Source organism: Herpailurus yagouaroundi, unplaced genomic scaffold, assembly GCF_014898765.1.
Source record: "Herpailurus yagouaroundi ecotype Mexico unplaced genomic scaffold, PumYag 186, whole genome shotgun sequence".
Lineage (NCBI taxonomy): Eukaryota > Metazoa > Chordata > Mammalia > Carnivora > Felidae > Herpailurus > Herpailurus yagouaroundi.
The window spans coordinates 22884157-22907052 of NW_024412417.1; the positions used below are offsets into that span (position 1 = coordinate 22884157).

General features: G+C 35.1%; 1 protein-coding gene across 4 annotated transcripts in view; it reads right to left on the reverse strand.

Moving 5' to 3' along the window:
* The window catches only part of CSMD3 (CUB and Sushi multiple domains 3), a 1253459-nt gene that overhangs the window by 331663 nt on the left and 898900 nt on the right, over window positions 1-22896 (reverse strand). For all 4 annotated transcript variants that reach the window (XM_040494274.1, XM_040494275.1, XM_040494273.1 and 1 more), the window contains 2 exons: window positions 13908-14077; window positions 3071-3227 (listed from right to left, as the gene is read on the reverse strand). In XM_040494274.1, the coding sequence (XP_040350208.1) occupies window positions 3071-3227; window positions 13908-14077 (327 nt within the window). The remainder of the gene's footprint in view (window positions 1-3070; window positions 3228-13907; window positions 14078-22896) is intronic.

Consider the following 22896-nt stretch of genomic DNA (forward strand, 5'->3'; position numbering starts at 1 on the left):
GGATTAATCTGAATTGGATTATCTTCTGTATTTGCCTTGAATGTGCTTCACGTGATCTTTCTAGTCTCTGTGCCTGTCTTCATCCCATTCTTTGCCCAGAATACTCTCTACCATTTCTTTTTTTGACCTGCCAATCCAACCTAAAAAACTACCTCATTCATGAATCCTTACTTGATCTGCCCTAGAGTCCACTGACTCCTTTCCTGTCTCCAGTTCTCTCAATGTGGAGCCTGGGGATTCCTCTGTATCACAAAGGGTTCTCTCAGATGTTTCAGAGAAAAAGTGTGGATAATTCTAAGGAGGAACATAACACAGAATGGCAGGGTGGAGTTAGATTGAGAAATAGATACAGGGATTCTTATACAAAAACATGGTATACAAAAATAGATACAGGGATTCTTATACAAAAACATTCTTTTCTCATGTTTGGGCATCTTAGCAAATTCTTTTATGTTCGTAAATTAGTAACTGCCTCTAAGAAGTTTATGAATATTTAAAATATGTGCCCTAGTAGAATCTTCTTCTATAACACAAAAGCATTTTTATAAAATCAGTATTCAGACCACATATTAATTTACCAAGAATATGTAAAAAACATGCGATTGAACTAAACTGACTGTAGACATTATGAGAGGAAATGGCCCCTGAAGAACTATGCACAATATGTTTGTAAAAAAGTATAACCACAGTAGAGTGTGATAACTGCTATATTAGTTGCAAATATAAACTACTGCAAAAGGCATGTTAAAAAGTCGGCTAACTCTGGCTGAAGGAAGGTAAGCAGCAGTGGGGAAATATTGAAGAGGAGTCTTAGCTCAAAGGCTCAGTTGATGATTCAGGTTGGGGCATACCAATAATTGTTAACCTGGAAGAGAAAGCAGCCTATGGCTGGAAATGAAAATACATTTGGAGGATGCGCACAAGTTTCTGTCAAAGCTAGGATATCTGTGGTTAACTATTAAGATCATTGTAGATATGTAGAAAGACCACCACTGTAAAAAACCAGAAGTAATCCTTAAGAACAAATACAATTAATAATAGCCGTGTTACTAGTTCCAGGAGCCTCCCCAGCAGAAGGGCTCAGAACACAGCTGTCAATTCAGAAAATCATAGGACCCTTCACTGACCTGGTGATATCCAGAGACAACTTGGAAATAGGCGTATATACATTTTAGTTTACTTCAGAGACTGAAAAGTATTTATAAGTATATATTTACGCTTTTAAAAGAATAATTGCTTTTCTATTCTCTTCCCAATTCTATAGCTCTCCATCTTCATAGAGACACACATTCTATAATGAAAAACTAGAGTCATTAAGAAGAGTGACTTCAAATATTTGCTTTTTAAGATCTCTCTTTCTGACATCTAGTAGCTCATACCAATGAGAATAAAGTCAATGATTTTATTCATTCCAGACACCTAAGCAACCCACACAGTTTTAAATGCAGGTACGTCCTACAATGTCCAGTATCTTTGCATCAGTAATCTCAAGTTACAAAGAATTTAAATATCCAAAAAGGAAATCTAGATTCTTTTTTTCCCCTGTGACACCCATTAACATTTTAGACAAGGAGAAATGCAAAATGATGCAGAGCAAAGAAAGATCATTATGTAAACATTGAGCCATATCTTGAAAAATGTCAGCATCTTTGTTAGAAAACAGAGAAAGGAAAAGAGAAAAGCAGATTAAAAAATGTGCCTTCTGAGCAGATTGCACCAATTATATTCGAGCAATAATTCTCAATATTATTACTTTTAATATATCACCTGGTAATATCTGTAAACACAGTTTGCTTGGATTTTCATTTGTCTTTGGAAGTACTTCATAAAAAACTGCATTGTGCACAATAGTTCTCAGGATTCAGAAACATGAATTGAACATTCATTTTGTTAATTTATGTTTTGATACCCTATTGGTGTAACAATTCTAGCACAGGTAGAAAAAAGCCTTGAAATAAACAGGGAGCAAGAGTAATCTCTTAGTTATACGCACCAGATTTTTTAATACAATTTTAATGTGATATACTCTCTTGTCTCCTACTTCTCATATCATTAGGAAAGAATATTTTCACAAACAATAATTTGATTCAAATTCCCTTTAGGATCCCGTGTGAGTATCTTTCATGGTGTAACCTTTTTAATTTCCTAATTTCTGTAATAGTTTCGATTCATCTTATTTCTTGAGAAAATTTATAGAAGTCATCAGATTTTTTTCAAATATCTAAAAGTAAAGATTTCTGAATGTTTCTGGTTTATTTTGCTAAATTAAATGAGTATTCTGACCTTCCAAGAACTAATTTGATCTGATAGATTATACAGTTGTTAAACACACAGCTAGTAACCACCGCAGGTTTATATGTGATTTACTTTCTTAGTGTACTGTCTTATAGAGTAGGAACTCAATAAATATATTACTTGAATATAATTTATTGTTGATAGATGCAATTAGTCTATTTCTTATATTATGGTACTGGTATAAAATAAATTCATTTAATTCACATAAAACAATGGATGTAACCCACCAACCTTTGAACTTCTACTTAATTGTTAGAATAGCCAATTGGAGTATAATGCAATAGTTCCGTATGAATTTATTTTTAATAAAGCAATTCAACACATAAGCAAAACAAAATAAAACCTTAACTCTAATGTAAACTCATCAGAAACCATCCAGTTATCATTAATGACTATCCAACTATAACTACCACACATAGGTTGTGTGAATTTTGCAAACACTGAATTTCCATCTATTAAAAAAATAAGAAATAAGTATTTATTAAATATCAAACTTGGAGAATATTGCTATTTTAAAAATACATAAATAAATAAGCCCAAAGTCACAAATTACTTAACCATCCTTAACCTTACTTGTTTCAACTGTGAAATTGCAACAGTTAGAATACCTGTAATGTATGGAATTGTTTTTAGGGCCAAATAAAATTACATATATTGAAGGTCATTCTAAACTTCTGGATATTACATCACCTGGTATATTATAGTTATTTAATAAATACTCAGCATCAGTGTTTGGCCTTTGTTTTCTTTTTTCTTTTTCTTCCAAAATACTTACTGGTATAGACAAGTTGAAAACCTTCATCTGTCCCTTCAGAATCAGAATTGAATTCTAGCCAGAGCTGATTTGAAGTGCTGCTAAGAGTCAAGCCTCGCATGGACGCACCAGTAAATGCACCTAGTAGATGAGTCGTTTTATCTTTTCCATCATAAATCTGCAAAATATTTATAATTAAAATGTAAATGTGCCAATAATAACCAACTCAAATCATTTATGAAGAAGAGGAAATTATTATACTCTTCCTAAATCGGGTCACTACATGCTCCCCAAGGACAATCACATATATTAACTCCTACATATATCAAGTTAAGAAGGTTGGAATCCACATGGATACTTTTAAAATTCCAAGCTCAGTAGACCTTAAGTAACACTTGAACTCATATTATATAAATTTTGCTCTTATTATCAAAATAATGCTTTTTTATTGTAGACATTTAAAACTGAGAATACCAAAGGGGGTCTGGGTGTCTCAGTCAGTTAAGCGTCAGACTTCGGCTCAGGTCATGATCTCACGGTTCGTGAGTTTGAGCCTTGCATCAAGCTCTGTGCTGACAGATCAGAGCCTGGAGCCTGTTTCAGATTCTGTGTCTTCCTTTCTCTCTGCCCCTCCCCTGGTCACACTCTGCCTCTGTCTCTGTCTCTCTCTCAAAAATAAACAAACATTAAAAACATTTAAATTGAGATTACCCAGAGGCTCTTGGGTGGCTCAGTGGGTTAAGCGCGTGACTCTTAATTTCGGCTCAGGTCATGATCTCACCACTCATGAGTTGGAGCCCTACATCAGGTTTTGCACTGGCAGCGGGGAGCCCGCTTGGGATTCTCTTGCTCCTTCTTTCTCTGCCCCTCCCCTACTCACTTTCTTTATCTTTCTCTCTCAAAATAAATAAATAAACTTTAAAAATAAGTAAATAAAATTGAGAATACCGACAGAAAGCCTGGTTTCCAAGGCTGGTTGGTTGTTTTTCTGCAACTTGCTCAAGGTTAGCCAAATGCTTACTTTTCTGATAACATAATTAATATAAAAAACGCTTGTTTCTTTTGCAATTTCTCTCATTTATTCATCTCCTTGAACTTAATCCATTTTTGACACGTAAAAAAAATATATTAAATGAGTACCAAATGCTTTTAGAAACTAATTTAACAAGACCAAAATATGCAAAACAAAATCGATAAGCTCTCAAACATCCCCACGTAATTCCCATTCTTCTGAAGGTATAACTTCTCATTGTATTCTAATTTGCTTTTCTTTTATCAGTGCATTCTAGACATCTCTCAGGGTCAGTAGACACAGATTCTGCCTTTTGAGAGCTGAGTAATAGTTCACACAGTGACATTACCACAACGATCATTCCCATCTTAATAAGTTCAATTTTTTCGCTACCAAGAGCAATGCTGAAATAAACAACCTTTTACATATAACTTCACATTTTTTGATACTTGTATATTTTCATAAGGAAGTTTTCCATATATGAGATTTCTGAACTAAAATATTCATGTATAGCAGATTATTTCCAAAAGTGTATAGAAATTACATGAAAAGTTTACCGACGTCGCATGTTACCATTCTTTTGCCCATAAGGCAGGTATTTACAATGATGTATTAATTCTCCATTTACCTAAGGGAGTGAAAGTTGGTTATTGACCAATCTTATTCCATAATATTTAGTTTCGAGGGTTGAATAAATGATAAGGAAGAGAAAAAGTTGAGAGATGCTGTTCAAAGTTACTTATCTCCTGCCTGAAACTGCTTTACTTTTAACCTGATATTAGTGTAAAAATTGTGTTGCTGAACTCCTAATCCAGTTAACTTGCCAAGCACCAGTGTTCCTCAGAAATGGTATTCATTATGTTCATGTCATGTAAGAGATAACATTTAGATGGTACACAATGGAACTTTTTATTATTATCGTATTAACCTGCATGATAGACTTTTCTTGGGCTAGATTGTTTGGCTTAATTTGGTAATACTTATAATGTTTTCTATAATTTATAAATGAAAACTCATGTATAATATAAATTTTTTTTCTTCAAATTATCTTTATCAGGTTTTAATTTATGTTAATTTAATAAATTGGGAAATTTTCACTATATTTCTAATATCTGGATTATTCAAATAAAATTATTACATTTTTTTTATTTACAGGCTCAAGATTTTTTCAACTCAAGGAAATGTCTTTGAGTTTTAATTACTCCTTGCCTATATGATCTTTTTATTTTCTGCCTAGAATGCCTATTATTTGTGTATTAACTCTCCAAAACTGTATTGTGAGTCTCTTGTATTTCCTCTTGTCATCCATCTTTCCCTCTGTATTATAGAGAATTTTCCACGGGATCTTCCACATAAACAATTAGATTTTCAGCAGTGACTAATACTCTCTTTTTAGGTCTTCTATTAAAATGGTAAATTTTAAAAGATTTTTTTAAAGTTTATTTATTTATTTTGAGAGAGAGAGAGCATGGGTGGGGAGGGGCAGAAAGGGAGAGCGAGAATCCCAAGGAGGCTCTGCACTGTCAGCACAGAGCCCAATGTGGGGCTTGAACTCACGAACCGTGAGATCATGACCTGAGCTGAAATCAAGAGTTGTACACTTAAACAACTGAGGCACCCAGGTGCCCCTAAAATTGTAAATTTTAAAATCATTTGTCAAATTCTAGAAAGCTCTCCTCTCTCTCCCTCTCTCTCTCTTTCACTCTCTCCACTTATTGCATTAGCTTAAGATTTTTCAAAAATTTTAAATTTATTTTCAAATTTCTCTTAATGCTTCCACAGTTTGAATTTAATGTATACTACCAGTTCCATGCATCTAGTTTGGTCTTTCTTCCCTCCAGTTACCGAATTTCCCTTAACCTCATGTGTATGTATCTTTACTTATTTATGTTTATGTTTCCTTATTATTGGTACAGGGTTTAAGTGTTATAAAGACTACACGTAAAAATTTTATTTAACATGCTATACAAATGGAGCTTTTGTTTATGTCTCCTAGTGTCCTCTTCTAACCACATTACTCTATGTGTTTTCTGCACAGAAATTCTGAAGTCTCTATTGCCAGGACCTTCCTGCTCTTTCCCTTATTTATTGTATTAGCACAGAGAGAGAGAGGTAGAAATAGAGGGAGAAAGAAAGTGGAGACTGAGTTCAAGCCAATACGGTCATGGAATTCCTAACAGAAAACATTTTATTGGTCTCTTCCTTCTTTTAAAATGTGTTCACAATCGGGGCGCCTGGGTGGCGCAGTCGGTTAAGCGTCCGACTTCAGCCAGGTCACGATCTCGCGGTCCGTGAGTTCGAGCCCCGCGTCAGGCTCTGGGCTGATGGCTCGGAGCCTGGAGCCTGTTTCCGATTCTGTGTCTCCCTCTCTCTCTCTGCCCCTCCCCCGTTCATGCTCTGTCTCTCTCTGTCCCCCCAAAAAATAAATAAACGTTGAAAAAATAAATAAATAAAATAAAATGTGTTCACAGTGAACTAACAACAACAATAACAACAAAAGTGTGTTGACTGTTTGAAGAGTATCTGAGTACCCCTAGATAGAGGCCTACATGGACAAATTTCCTAAAATTATACAGGAGTACCTTGAAATCCCTGGTAGAACTTACCAGACAAATACATTTCTGCTTTAGTTATCAGCAAGAAGTTATTTGTCTTCAACGAGGCTGAACCAAACGTGGTTTGTTGGCTCAAGAATGTTTGTTGTTTGATTACCTAAGAGCCAACTTTTTATCACCTAAGAATGGTGGTCACTAGTGATAATTCAGACACAAGGAAACACACTTTTGTGTCTGTGAGCTTCAAATGTTCAATATTCTCAGAAATCTGTTTCTGACTCGTATATAATAACTCGTATATAATATAATTCCTAAATCCTGTGTGTAGAGCTATACATCCACAGCCAAACCATTTAACCAGCATCCAGTGGGTCTTATTTGTGGTTAACATTGCCTAGGTAACCCCAAAGAATATTTTCCTCTTATTTCTCTTTTCACCAGCATGTCATTTCATTCTTATGCTAAATATAAATAATTGTTTCTTGGATTCGCCTAGTTCTGCTTTCAAGTGTGGATGCACTGTAAAAACTTCATATGTCAAACAGCCAAATAAAGGGAAAATATACATTAAGCAACAAATCAATGCAAACAAGTAAACAGAAATTACTTCTTGAACATTATTTTATTTTTTATGTATTTAAAAGTCCCTTCTAATGTTTTTCTCAAATTTTCAGTAGTAATTAAAAAAAAGTTGACTCATTGGAGAAACCCTTATTTTACACATGGAAATCATTCTGATATAGTATCATTTTATTTTTTTTCAAACGTTTATTTATTTTTGGGACAGAGAGAGACAGAGCATGAACGGGGGAGGGGCAGAGAGAGAGGGAGAATCGGAAACAGGCTCCAGGCTCTGAGCCATCAGCACAGAGCCCGACGCGGGGCTCGAACTCACGGACCGCGAGATCGTGACCTGGCTGAAGTCGGACGCTTAACCGACTGCGCCACCCAGGCGCCCCAGATATAGTATCATTTTAAAAAGTAACCAGATAATTAATTCAACTCATATTTAGTTCCATGTACTGTGTTAGGTGCTAGGAATAAAAAAATAATAATAAGATATAATTAATTTTTTTTTAACTGAGCCACCCAGGCACCCCAATCATTCTTAAACTGAAGGAGATGTAAAAGATATTGTCTGTCCCAAGAGAGACAATTACATTGGAGGCCAGTGTCATACTTTTTTTCTTTTTCAAAAGAAACTATTTTTAAGATATAATTTTAAAAGCAATTATTGAAAGAAAAGGGATTAAAAGAGTTAATACTAATATATATATACATGTATCTTAAGCCTAGCAGGGAGGGTCTAATTCAGCACCAAAACTCACTGCAGTTTATTAAAAATGTAAAGTCAAAAGGTAGAAAACAAATACAAAAGCATCACTATAATCATAAAAGTAAAATGAAGTGTGATAATTCAGTTATGAAATTTTGGAAGCATGCATAAAGTTATTAAATCAAGATGAAAAGCAAGTGTTACTTGGCAAGGATTTTAAAAAAGAAGAGTTTTATAGTAATGATAAAGCCAATGTTATTTGACTTGTAAATAAAGTACTTTAAATGTATTCAAACATGTACGGAAACAAAGGCAACACAAAATGACAAAGCAGTGTAGGCAAAGACAAATTACCTTGTAAATAAACATGGATGTAAGTATATAAATTTAAAAAATGTACATTTCATTTAAAAGTAAATTTACAGTACAGAGTGATTATATTGGATCTTATCAGAACCCATAGAAATTTTATTTGAGATCATTACTTCACATGTTTCTGTTCTGATTAAGATCAGGATCTTTAAGTATGCTCTTATTTGTTTGGGCCTATTTTCTTTTTCCTTCTTTTAAGATTGTTATTATTATCATTATTATTATTTTTAGCATATGCCTTAATATCTATTTTTTTCAAAAATTTAAAAAGCTATAAAAAGAATAAGATAACTATATAATATTATATGTTTTGTGTTGGAAGAGGATTCTGGTGTTCCCCATAGAAATATTCTGTTACTTAGCACCTAATTCAGATAACAAAGACTTACTTTAATGTCAAATGTAGAAGTTCAAACTGATTTACGAATTAATATCATGAAAGGCATTGAGGTCTTTTGTAACATTAATGAAACTCTTTGATGAGGCTCTAATTTGTCAAATGGTTGCCATTAACCTGGTAGTCTTGTAATAGAAGAGACTAGAACTTAATGTTGACATGTTTCAGTTATCAAACCTTTTATAATAGATCAGGGCTTGAAATTAGTTTTGGTGTAGAGACCCTCCTGGATCTGGAAGGTCAAACCCTTTTATAATGAATTGCTTATCAACACTCAAAACTGTTGTTTATAATAAATGCATAATTAGAAGGCATATTCTCAGTTATTCCTTCAGTCAATTAGCAAGTCAGATGTTATCTGAACCCAAGAGCAGAAAGTACATAGAAAATAAAATTAAAAGAGAAAAGTTACACATGTACATGTGTATAATCATTCAAGCCTTAAATTATCCCTGCTCGTGGATATTAAAATTTTATTTTTGGCCACTTGTTTAAAGGTTGATTTGGAAACTTAAACTTTTTTTTTTTTCTGATAACGTGAGTGAGATGTCAAAGTTTGAATAAAAAATAAAAAGAAAGGGGCGCCTGGGTGGCTAAGTTGGTTAAGCGTCCGACTTCAGCTCAGGTCAGGATCTCACAGTTGTGAGCTCGAGCCCCACATCAGGCTCTGTGCTGACAGCTCAGAGCCTGGATCCTGCTTCACATTCTGTGTCTCCCTCTCTCTCTGCCCCTCCCCTGCTCATGCTCTGTCTCTCTCTGTCTCAAAAATAAATAACAACATTTGAAAAATTAAAAAAAAATAAAAAGAAAGAATAATTTTTACAATGGTTCATCAAAAAGGATAATATTCTAAACCTTACATCCTCTCCAAAATAAAATGAAACGAACAGAGAATTTTTGTTTGTATTAAACTATGTACATCTTTGCAATAGCTATAACACGTGTACTCAATTATAGGAGCTAATATATTTTAGTGAAGGAGTCTGGGACACAATGAAGGGTGAGCTTTTCAGGGTTTTAGATTTGCAGTTTTATAACAAAGTTAAAGTCCCAGTTCTACCTTTAAAGCTGTATGGCCTGTTACAAATCATTTCACTTCTGTTATACTCAGTATGGGAAAGAATGAATAAATATTTAGAGAGTGCTTTTGAAGGGAGAGATAACAAAGGATTGCCAGTGAACAGGCAGACTTGATTGACAGATACGTGTGGTGGACCCAAGAGATCACTGGTGTGCTAGAAAATATTTAGCAACCAGCACTCAAACAAATTTGGTGACTATATATATCCACCCATATGTTCTTTTAATAACGTATACTAATACAAAGATAGGTTGACAAATTTTTTCTAAAAAGAATTAGAAAATATTTTAGATGGGGGGGATAACTACTCAATACTGTCATTGAAGTACAAAAATAGCCATGGACAATATGTAAATGAATAAACATGGCTTTCTCCAGGTAAAATTTTATTCATAGAGATGGGTGGCAAGCACAATTTGACCAACTGACTGTCGTCTGTGAATCCCTGATTTAATGGATGTTATAGCATGCAACTTACAAATGGTAATAAAATATACAATATTCATTACTGTAAATTCCATAGACCTAATTGAATCTTACAGAATGCTTTTGGTGTTTTTTTGCCAAATTTTGTATCAGCAACTTATAATTGGAACTGACAAACAAAAGTGGTTCCTAAATGAATATTGCTTGATTTTTTTATGTTAATAAGATCAGAGTAAAGCAATGCAAAAACAACGTTATATCAGAAACTCGTATTTGTAAATGATCGGAGCAACTTCTCAGCTAAATTAAATAATTGTTTTTTTAATTCTAGAAAATATGATTTCTCCATATTTTTTGCATTATTTACAATAGAATGGCTCCAGACACAACCTATTCTCACTTAAGTATAGACTATGAGCAGAGCAATAGATCAAGTCAAGACCTATAATGTTTGTCCATTTCTGCAGTGTAACTATTCCTAGTATTGCCAATATCAAGCTATTGATGTGATATCTCTGTGCAGAGTTGGGAAAGGATGGGCAGGCACCCTCACATAGTATATTCACCAAAGAGATACAATATATGTAACTAACCTAAAACAAACACATAATAATAAAAGTAGTAAAATAATTAGGAAATGAAAGTTGTATTTGTTACTTTTGTTTTTAATATAACTTAGTTGTAATATAATTGTAATGTAATTTAATTTAATTTTTAATAATGGCCATGCTTAACAACCAGTTCACAAAATTTCTGAAAATTTACCAATAGGTTCTCACAAGTAGTATCCCCAAAGACTAGCACATGGGTTAGAAAATAAGCTTGAAAATAATACATCTTGGAAAAACAGCATTTTAATAATGTTCTTATCATACTTCTAAAAGAATGTTATTAGTGTGATTAATCAAGTCCTTTAACTATCTAGTTTCTCATAAACAGGACATCAGTTCTCTTAACCCATTCTTTCAGACTCTCAAAACCAATTTTAAGGTATTTTACTGGCTCTTCTCCATAATTATCCATTCTGTCGAATTTGACATAATATATAAATCTTTTTTTATATGAAACTACACAATACTGACTGGAGAAGTAACAATATTGTCTTGAATTTTGTCCCCTTATCAGAACATAGCGCTCAATCTTTTTCTGGAAATAAACATTACAACAACAAAACGGACGTAGTACTTCTGATAGCAATTCAGCTTTTGTCTTATCAGACTGACAGTGGGAACTGTTCGTTGTTGATTGTTTATAGGGAACATGTAATAAACATCTCCTATAAATGTTAATTGAAAGAATTAATTAAGCTACATATTTGAGTGAAGGTTTGAGAAGTTCAGTATTCTTGCCCATTGAAAGCAATAGAACCAAGGAAGGATATATTCATAATTCCCAAACCTTATGGTTATCAGATAATCTGAGGCACTTTATAAAAATCCACAATTCCAGGTACAGAGCAACTGAAAGAGTTTTCCCCAGATCTACTGAATTAGAAAATTTGGTAGTCGTGTCCGAAATAAACTATCTAGAGGAGTCATATGATCGTCTACATTTGACGTAACTATTTGTTTGGTTATAAATAAGTAAATTAGTTTATGCTAAGAAGAGGTAGGGGAAAAGAGAATGCATAGATAGGTGGGCATCAGTCTGGATGGTGCACTCTCAGAGAGGAAAGTGTGTGTGTGTGTGTTTGTGTGTGTGTGTGTGTGTGTGTGTGTAGCTATAGATAAATTGAATACACACTCATGTTTTTATTGTTGTCGCTGTTTTAGTTTTAGTCAGAATTCAATACAGTGATACTATACAGTAAACGAAACCAGAAAAAAAAAAACTTTCTAAACATTATACTCATATAAAGACTACAAGAGAATGTTATTCCAAAGAATATAGCCAGTTCTCCCATATAAAGAAAAACAATGTTTGTTTGTTTTCTATGATGGGCTGTTTGTCTTACTTATTTCTTCTTTCCTAGTCTGAATGGAGGAAGAGCTGACTGCACTAGGTGTCATGTTGGAAAGTGCTGGAATGGGGATGGACTCTCACGGACTGGTTTGCAGGGAGGCAAATGACCCTGCATCCTGAGAGGACTTTGGGCTCCTCAGTCTTCGAGAATGAATCATCCATCCTTTGGAGGGTACATGTGTCTGCCTGTGCGTGCCTAACTCTGCCTGTGTAGCAGGTATCTTTGAACTAGTTGTCCATGGGTAATAAGTGAATGTAACCTTATTCCAAATATATAGGAGATTAGTCAGAAATCACTCAGATGAACACATTAGGGCCATTTTTCTTAAGCCATCACCTGCTATCCCAAATGAATTTTCCAATTAATAAACATCATCCGGTACGGAAAAGTACTGGCTACTTTTCAAGCATCACAGAGAGCAAAGAAATATTTGAGGAAGGATAGTGGGAGGCGTGAGGAAGCACTTCTTAGCTGTGAACTTATAAATATATGTTTATCATCATTGCTTTTGTGATACAGGTTAGTGGCTAGCCGTATACCTCTGATCAATGACTTATTTTTCCCATACTTAGCCTGTAAAAAGGAAAATCAGTTCTACATTTAGGCATCCCATTAATCTCGATGTTGACTTTAATTTAGCAAATAAAACTTATTTTAGCAGGAGAATCCAAACCATAAACATAAAGGAGATTGAAGAGATTATAAAGTCAATTTCTGTTGCCTGTTGGGGAAAAGTGTAAAAAACAGGAATGGCTTTAAATGAATGGTAAAGCTGTATGCATCTAGGCGTACTATAGAGAAATTTCCCATGTCCATACAGATCTTACAAGCACATAGTGCTGTCTGTATTAGAAAACCATCAAGTGTCATCACAGTTATATTTTTAAGAGAAAAAAATAATCAACAGTCTTAAAATCACTGCTTAAACAAGAATCCCCTACCCCTGCCAACCTGAGATGTTATTTATTTATTTATTTTTTTAAATCTGTGAAAACAGAATTATGTTGAATTTCTTACCAGGTAAGGGAATCTTGACAATGAAGAAACATGTATGCAATTATTTAAAAAAAAAAAATTAAATGTGATTTTATAGAAGTGTTTGTTGTTATCCTACTTCTGAATATAAATTATATTTACAAAGCATTTACTTTGCGAAATATGAATCAACAACTATGGAAATATTTTCCTAAAATTGTATCTTTTAAAAATAGGGTATTTGACTATTTCAACTTTTTAAAATAAATTAATACATTTCACTCTAAAAGTTTATTATTAACAAAATATACTTTTCTTAAGTAATTTATAGATAGTAAGTCATTATTTTTATGTACCTATTAGATATAAATTTTTTGTAGTCATAAAGGCAAAAACTATCCATGTGTCAACAGAGATAACCAAGTTACTTTATAGACACCAAAGAAAAATAAATCATCATTATATTTCTTAAAGAAATAACCATTCCCATGTTATGTTTTATATATATATATATATATTTGAATATAAGATATTTGACATGCAAATGTCCTTATTTTAGTGTTACTGAAACATTAAAATTTATGTATTGTAAAGATGTATGTATTATAAATGAACATTGGAAACATAACACTTACCTCAATGAAAATGATAATAGGAAAATGGAAAATAATGTCTAATTTAAATCTATGAATGGCAGAATCAACTTATGGGTAATTATATCAATATTCACATATATATATACACATATTAGTGTATACTTAATGACTAAAAATGATCTAAGTATAAGTTGAGTTCACCTACCTTAAGAACATCTCCTTGTGCTAAATGAAATGTTCTGGCTGAAATATTGATCCCCTTTCCTGCTTGAACCTGAATACTATAAATGCATTCGTGGTTGTTTTCATAGTTGAGTGGATAATTTGGAGAGAGCAAAATCCCTTCATTATTTGTTGCAGATGCACCACATTCAGCTGCAGGTAAAACAGAATATGGAAGTACAGTTTAATAGAAGGTATTATCATTTTCAAGTAATGTAATGTATGGAAGTGTTAATGCATTTTATTTTAACTAGAGCTTGACAGAAAAGTGATGTACAGAATGGCTGTGTGTTGCGGATGATTCATTCCCTCAAATAATATATGGGAAGAAGAAACAACTGTCCACGGACAGGACACTTGTACATAAACAGAAATATACGATAGTTTCAGTATTGTCCTCTCGCCCCTAGGATGAAAGGATAGCATGGAAAAAGATGAAAGCAAAAGATTTTCAGGATGCCTTTTAATTTGTAGATCTCTGATTAATTGATTACCTTTAGATTTATAATTTATTTCTTTTAAAGTATAAAAAATAGAGTGATCAATTTTATTTTAGAATGATTCTTATCTGATTTTTTAATAACTGTTTCTGAATTTGACCCTTTTCCCTTCCCATAGTCAGCCTTCTCCTGATCCAAGAACTTCAGTAACAAAAAGGGAAATAAATACGACATTGCCTTTGAAAACTGATATAATGGGTAGAATCCACTAATCAATAACTGCAGCAAACTGGCACCTTTGAAAAAGGGATTACCTCTCCCAACTTAAAAAATAAAATAAATTAAGGCATTTTCATAATCGGTGTATGCTACTGCTAACCCTCCTGTTTTAATTTAACAAAAATTGAGGACGTGTCTAACTACTTAGAATTCTCCACTTTTTTTTCAAGATTTAATTTTAATTTATTACTTTAAAAAGGTTTGTGGTAATGTTCCAAAACCAAACAAGTCCTTATAAATTCCCAAACATATTCCTTATGTCTCAGAAATTCATTGGACTCAGTTTTCTTTCAGATCTAATAACTTGCTTCATATTATTATAACAGAGGTCAGGGAGAGTTCTGTTTTTCAAAGGTTTATCTTAGCAAGAAAAGAAAGCAAATCATTATGTTCCAGAAATAAGATTTTTAAAGTAATGATTCATGAAAATAATCATAGGAATTATATAACAAACTAAAGTATAATGAATTGCTTTAACTTTCAAATGCTTAAACATTAACAAAAATAAGGCAAAAGAAAAAAGGCTAATGAGAAAATGAAAATGATCAAAATGGAGCAGTCAATATAACAACATAGTATGAAATAATAATAAAAACTAATGATGTGATGCTAACAATCAACCAGTCACATGAAGAACTGCCACCCAACAGAGCTCCAACAAGTTCTTTTTAAAGTAAAAGGAAAAAAAAACTTAATAACTCCTAATATTGATATAAATTGTTTTTATTTTAATGCAACTTAAGCATGTTCTAACACAAAATAGATATGTGCTTATGCTTTCAGTTGTACACACATATAATACCAAAACATGTTTAAAAATATGGGAATAAAACTACTAAAACAATACAACTTAAAATAGCACCATGTGTCTAATGTGGCATAAGATTTCATTTTTCTGAAATTAAGTCGCCCTTGGCAATGGGGATAAGGAGCCAGCTGCTAGCGTACAGACTTTTGGAGTTTGCTATGCCTTTAAATACACTATGCTGTGTGATGATTCAATTCTCCCTCATCCCTCTCTAGACTGGGAGAAACTTCATCTGTATAGTACAATATGATGCCACGTGTCCTTTACTTAGTGGGAAAGAATCATTCCTATTTTAAACCGGTCTCATTTCCTTCTTCTTAGCTTATTAGAAATCAGGTATAGTTGTGGGGGCATAATGACAAATGTATCAGACCAAACAGATGATGCAGAATACACATATGTTTTTATCAGTTAGATTATTTATTAGAGAATACACAGTTTAAATTATTATAGAATCATGGATTTCTGAGAATACATTCTTGGATGCCAGCTTGCAAAACACTGATACATTGACTAAGAGCTCAGGCTTTAAAATTCAGAGATTTTGTTTTCAAAATTAAGTTCTATATTCTATCCATATGGCTCTGGAAAGTTATTTATTCTCCATGATTCAATATAGTCATCATTACAATGAAAATAATTACACCCTCCTCAGGAGGATATTTTGTTTGTATGTGTGAGTTGATAACATACCTAGAAAATACAAGTAGAGTATTTAGCACAGTGCTAGCATACAATAAGAGCTCAAAAATTAAAGCTATCATTATGAATATTTAAGTGTCAATACTAACGGTAGCATTAATTATGCTTTATATACAGAAAAAGAGCTTAGGATACTTACATTGTCCCAGGGTGACTATCCAGGTGTAGAAAGACATTTATGTGTGTAAAAAGCCAGAGGACTCTTCATAATTTTGGAGAATCATTTATAATATTAAAATTATTTTAACAACTTGTGTAAACTGAACAAAACAACCTCCCAGCTCGCCCCAAAAGCAAAGCAATAAGTTACTTCATTACCCATGAAAATATACTAATAATTTATTGCTAAGTTCTCAACATTTGAATATGTGGTAAGTGCCTTCTGCCATAAACATTGTTGGATCTATATTATATAATTTAATGGAGATTTGCTTTTATATGAAAAATAATCTGCTTCTGTGATATTTTTAATATTTCAGTTGGTTTAAATGGCTATACATGATTTTCTGGTTGGTGATATGAAATCAGGACTTAAACCAGAATGGAAGAATTAAGTTAGAAAATTTGGATTAAGTTAGTATCTTTCTCATTTAATCAGGACTGAATATAAACTGTGGGGACCAGAGCAAAATGAAAGTACACTCCCCCTTGTTGAAAATGTCCTGAGCATTTCAGGAGACCAATAAAGCATTAAATCAAGCATGGGACACATCTTAGCATAGAGCCCTGTGTGACTACATAGGTTTCATACCCATGAAGCCAATTATGCGTTTTTTGTCTCACAACTCTGCAAGCTAAAACTTATTTTCTCTAGTTTTAGAGATGGAGACACCAAAGCGAGCTTTCTTGCTAAAATCATACAGTATGTATCAGAGCTCGGATTTACACTGCGATTTACATCTGCCTTTGCCCATGGTGTTAAAATTATAAGTATATATTTTCTCTCTCAGGTCAAAATACTTCTTTAGTATGACAGGAGGCACTATTAATGATTATCCCACACAACAGGTAGAGACTGAGACTATTCTAGATAAATTGGTATGCAAGGTCACTTTTTTCTTTATTCTTTATTCCACAGGCTATTTAAGGACATTCCATTAAAAACTAAGAGGTTTATTTTATGTGGGCTGGGGTCTGTCCCGGAGATCAGAACATGTTGACCCCACTTACAAAGTATACATCTGTATTCCATTATAGATAATTATTAATGTTCAGAATGATTGTCTCATACCAAAGGAAGATCTTAAAACATAAAAAATGAGAATCAGTTCAGAATGTTCCACCTACATACACAAGAATGTGAACAAATCTATTATTTTTCAATGAGTCTTGATAAAATAAAGGATAAAAAGAGGAATTCATTTAACCACAATACTAAACTCTAGGAGCCAGGTGATTAATAAAAAAATTATTTTTACATGTGGTCTCATCTTTGATTTTATCTTTGAAGTTCAAATATCCCCAAAACTGGCTTACAAGTAGCCAGTGTAGAACTAATATTTGCCCTGTACAAGCTCTCCTCCTACAGCACTCTTGTTTGCCAACTGGAATTGAAAGGGATCTAATGTTGAAATTAACAACAAACTTTGCACAGTTTGACCATATGCCTGTCTAGCAATGAACATGCTTCTATCTCTGTTGTGTAATAAGCTGACACGATGATATTTTGCAAATGCAAATCTGATCTTGTACTTTGTGCCTCAAATGTACTCACCACCAGCAAATCAAAGTTCACAGAATATCATCATACAAGGCCATTTATACTGTGAATCCAGTCTGACTTTCTAGCTATTACCCACCATTCTTTCCCATGGACCATGCAGTTCAGCTATCCTGAACTCCTGGCCCTTTGCCATGGTCTCACACTCAGCCTTTATAACTGCCATTGTTACTAGAGGTAAACAACACCCCTAGCTCCGGTGGATGTGATTTCAGGACCCAAACAAAGGCGCAAATAACTTGATATGGAATTATATTTTTCTATTCTTCCCAGCATCGGGTGGCTGTGATGGTGTATTGGAACAAAGGAAATAACGTCACATTGAAGTACTAGCGATAATTCTCACAAATAACAATTGTGGCTATAATGTTCATAAATATCCAGAAAAAATACGGTAACTACAACATTTTTATTGTATATGACATGAATATCACAGCACGTTTTCACAAAACATACTTAAAAATGAGAAGATATAACTATCAGCAAACTGTGATTGAACATTCTTAAATGTTAGAATCACTTGGCAGGTGGGGAGGGGGGTGGGGGAGGACTAGCAGAACAGCTAGCACTAAAGAGAGAAGAAACATGGTTAGATGATTCTAGCAAGATGAGGTTATATAAACAAAAAACATCAGCTACACGGGAAAGAACAATTTGAGTAAAGGAAGTCCTAGACATCCAAGTGAGTTGAAAAATTGTCATTATCATCCAGTCATAGTGACATTTATGGAGAATATGCAGCTTTCACTGAACAAACCCAAGTCTGTGGCTTACTACATCAGGGCAATGCCAGGGTTTTCAGGCAGGTGCTGTAATAAATTGTGTATCTGATGGAACAAATATAAGAGAAACATTTATCTTAATAAAAATAAAGCTACAGGCTCATTTTAATACAAAGAATTAATATTTTTGCTTAACTGGGTACCTTGGTAGAGAATGTATACTAAGATATTTAAAGTGGCTAGAGACAGAGAATAGTATGCTCTGATTAAACACACACACACACAAGGGGCGCCTGGGTGGCACAGTCGGTTAAGCGTCCGACTTCAGCCAGGTCACGATCTCGCGGTCCGTGAGTTCGAGCCCCGCGTCAGGCTCTGGGCTGATGGCTCGGAGCCTGGAGCCTGTTTCCGATTCTGTGTCTCCCTCTCTCTCTGCCCCTCCCCCGTTCATGCTCTGTCTCTCTCTGTCCCAAAAATAAATAAACGTTGAAAAAAAATTAAAAAAAAAACACACACACACACAAATTGATTCATTTCACAAATATTTGTTAAATCCTTATTATTTACTAGTCATGAGAGATCCAGTGTTGAAACCCTCATAGAACTTACTTTGTAGCAGAAAAGACAGATGTTTAACTATATCATGATACAAATAAGCATCTAGTATGTGAAGACACATAATGAGGAGCACTGTTCTGAATAAAGTCAAGACTTGTCTGAAGGACTGACATTAGTAAATTAAAAGTGATAGGACAAGGTAGGTTGAGGGAAAGAATATTTCAAACAGAAGAAACATTTCTGAGAATATCATGGGGAGGGTTGTAACAGGTTCTGGGAAATGAGAGATCTGGTATGGGAGAGGTTTTCTTTTTGCAAGTTTGAGCTAGAAGGAGGTCCCTCAAGATTAGAGTTTCTTCTGTTGTTCATCTGTTATGATAGGGGAAAAATGGTTTTCTTAGATGTGTATGAAAGGGGATGCCACTAAATATGAGCTGCTTGTTGTTCTTGTGGTGGGGGAAAGCTTTTTTTTTTTAAGTTTATGTATTTATTTATTTATTTAGAGAGAACATGAATGGGAGAAGGGCAGAGAGAGATGGTGAGAGAGAATCTCAAGCAGGCTCCGTACTGTCAGTGCACAGCCAGATGCAGGGCTCAAACTCACCAACTGTGAGATCATGACCTGAACCAAGATCAAGAATAGGACGCTCAACCGACTGAGTTGCCCAGGTGCCCTGGGAATACTTTTGTTTTTAAGGCTTAGAAAGTCAGTTGCAGAAGATGAAGAATATAGGACTTGATTGAATGAGATGTGTTCATAAAATATTTGAGATTTGGGTTCAGAAAACTATTGCTTCATGGTTAAGGAGTTGCAATGTTTTTTTAAAGTATAGTAAGCACATTTTCTCCTACTCTAATGTGAGCGCAGCACCTGTTTCCTTCATGCTTTGGTCTAGAATAAATTTTATGTTCTAATGTCACTAATTTCTAAAGCTTACATTTGCCAATATGACTTTCCTCCAAAATAATCAATGTTAAGACATTAGTAGGTGATAATGTTTCCTTCTTCTAATTTGAACTGGGAGGTTATCTTTAAATCACAGGAATTAATGATATAAAAATATTATATAATTTATCAGAGTATTAGGAAAATATTTTTGGAAGACCTTTAACTTTAATACTTCTCATAGAATATAAATATTTTGTATGCAATCTCCAATCCAAACACTATTTGCTATGATACCGTTATTTTGTAGAAAAACAAATCCTAGTCATATAAATATTCTTATTTAAACATACAGATTAAAAAACCTATGAAAGTTACCAACATAACATTCTTTGCTGAGCTGAAAATAATATGTTGATAAATATAGTCTTCCTTGGATTGGAGTAGGAGAGAGACGTGTACTGGAATCGGTGGTAAGAGTCACTGCTATAGTGAGGAATTCACTAGGGCAGGAATATCCATTGAATTTCAATTTTTTCCTACTTACTGAAAAACAGGCCAGCCCGTGCATCATTAATCTCCATTACTAGGGTAAGAAAATCTGGTAGCATCTATTGTTTGCATACAGCCACACATTTTCAGATAAACTGGTAAAATGCTTTTCAGTAATTTGGCTGAGAAATTTGAAAAATGCCTATGATCAGTGAAGTTTGCAGTTATTTTTAAGAATTTGCGGGGAGAGAGGGAAGATGGCAGCTTAGGAGGACGCTGGGCTCACCGCGCGTCCCGCTGATCACTTAGATTCCACCTACACCTGCCTAAATAACCCAGAAAACCTCCAGAGGATTAGCAGAATGGAGTCGCCAGAGCCAAGCGCAGACGAGAGGCCCACAGAAGAGGGTAGGACGGGCGGCGAGGCGGTGCTCGCTCCATGGACTGGCGGGAGGGAGCCGGGGCAGAGGGGCGGCTTGCTAGCCAAGCAGAGCCCCCGAGTCTGGCTTGCAAAAAGCGGAGGGGCCTGACGGACTGTGTTCCGACAGCAAGCGCGACTTAGTGTCTGGGAGGTCATAAGTTAACAGCTCTGCTCAGAAAGTGGGAAGGCTGGAGGATAAAGGGAAGGAGAGCTGCTGAGCCCCCGGACTACAGAGCTCAGTTTGGTGGGGAACAAAGGCGCTCGCCAGCGCCATCTCCCCCGCCCATCCCCCAGCCAAAATCCCAAAGAGAACCAGTTCCTGCCAGGGAACTAGCTCCCTCCGCGCAAACACCCAACTCTGCGCTTCTGTGGAGCCAAACCTCCGGCAGTGGATCTGACTCTCTCCTGCTGCCACAGGGCCCCTCCTGAAGTGGATGACCTAAGGAGAAGCAAGCTAAGCCTGCCCCTCCTGCCCCTGCGCACCTTGCCTACCCACCCCAGCTAAGACGCCAGATCCCCAGCATCACAAGCCTGGCAGTGTGCAAGTAGCCCAGACAGGCCACCCCACCCCACAGTGAATCCCGCCCCAAGCAGAGGGGAAGAGAAGTCACGCACCAGTCTGACTGTGGCCCCAGCGGTGGGCTGGGGGCAGACATCAGGTCTGACTGCGGCTCCGCCCACCAACTCCAGTTATACACCACAGCACAGGGGAAGTGCCCTGCAGGTCCTCACCACGCCAGGGACTATCCAAAATGACCAAGCGGAAGAATTCCCCTCAGAAGAATCTCCAGGAAATAACAACAGCTAATGAGCTGATCAAAAAGGACTTAAATAATATAACAGAAAGTGAATTTAGAATAATAGTCATAAAATTAATCGCTGGGCTTGAAAACAGTATAGCTGACAGCAGAGAATCTCTTGCTACAGAGATCAAGGGACAAAGGAACAGTCACGAGGAGCTGAAAAACGCTTTAAACGAAATGCATAACAAAATGGAAACCACCACGGCTCAGATTGAAGAGGCAGAGGAGAGAATAGGTGAACTAGAAGATAAAGTTATGGAAAAAGAGGAAGCTGAGAAAAAGAGAGATAAAAAAATCCAGGAGTATGAGGGGAAAATTAGAGAACTAACTGATACACTAAAAAGAAATAATCTACGCATAATTGGTATCCCAGAGGAGGAAGAGAGAGGGAAAGGTGCTGAAGGGGTACTTGAAGAAATAATAGCTGAGAACTTCCCTGAAGTGGGGAAGGAAAAAGGCATTGAAATCCAAGAGGCACAGAGAACTCCCTTCAGACGTAACTTGAATCGATCTTCTGCACGACATATCATAGTGAAACTGGCAAAATACAAGGATAAAGAGAAAATTCTGAAAGCAGCAAGGGGTAAACGTGCCCTCACATTTAAAGGGAGACCTATAAGACTCGTGACTGATCTCTCTTTTAAACTTGGCAGGCCAGAAAGAATTGGCACGAGATTTTCAGTGTGCTAGACAGAAAAAATATGCAGCCGAGAATCCTTTATCCAGCAAGTCTGTCATTTAGAATAGAAGGAGAGATAAAGGTCTTCCCAAACAAAGAAAAAATGAAGGAATTTGTCACCACTAAACCAGCCCTACAAGAGATCCTAAGGGGGACCCTGTGAGACAAAGTACCAGAGACATCACTACAAGCATAAAACATACAGACATCACAATGACTCTAAACCCATATCTTTCAATAATAACACTGAATGTAAATGGATTAAATGCGCCAACCAAAAGACATAGGGTATCAGAATGGATAAAAAAACAAGACCCATCTATTTGCTGTCTACAAGAGACTCATTTTAGACCTGAGGACACCTTTAGATTGAGAGTGAGGGGATGGAGAACTATTTATCATGCTACTGGAAGCCAAAAGAAAGCTGGAGTAGCCATACTTATATCAGACAAACTAGACTTT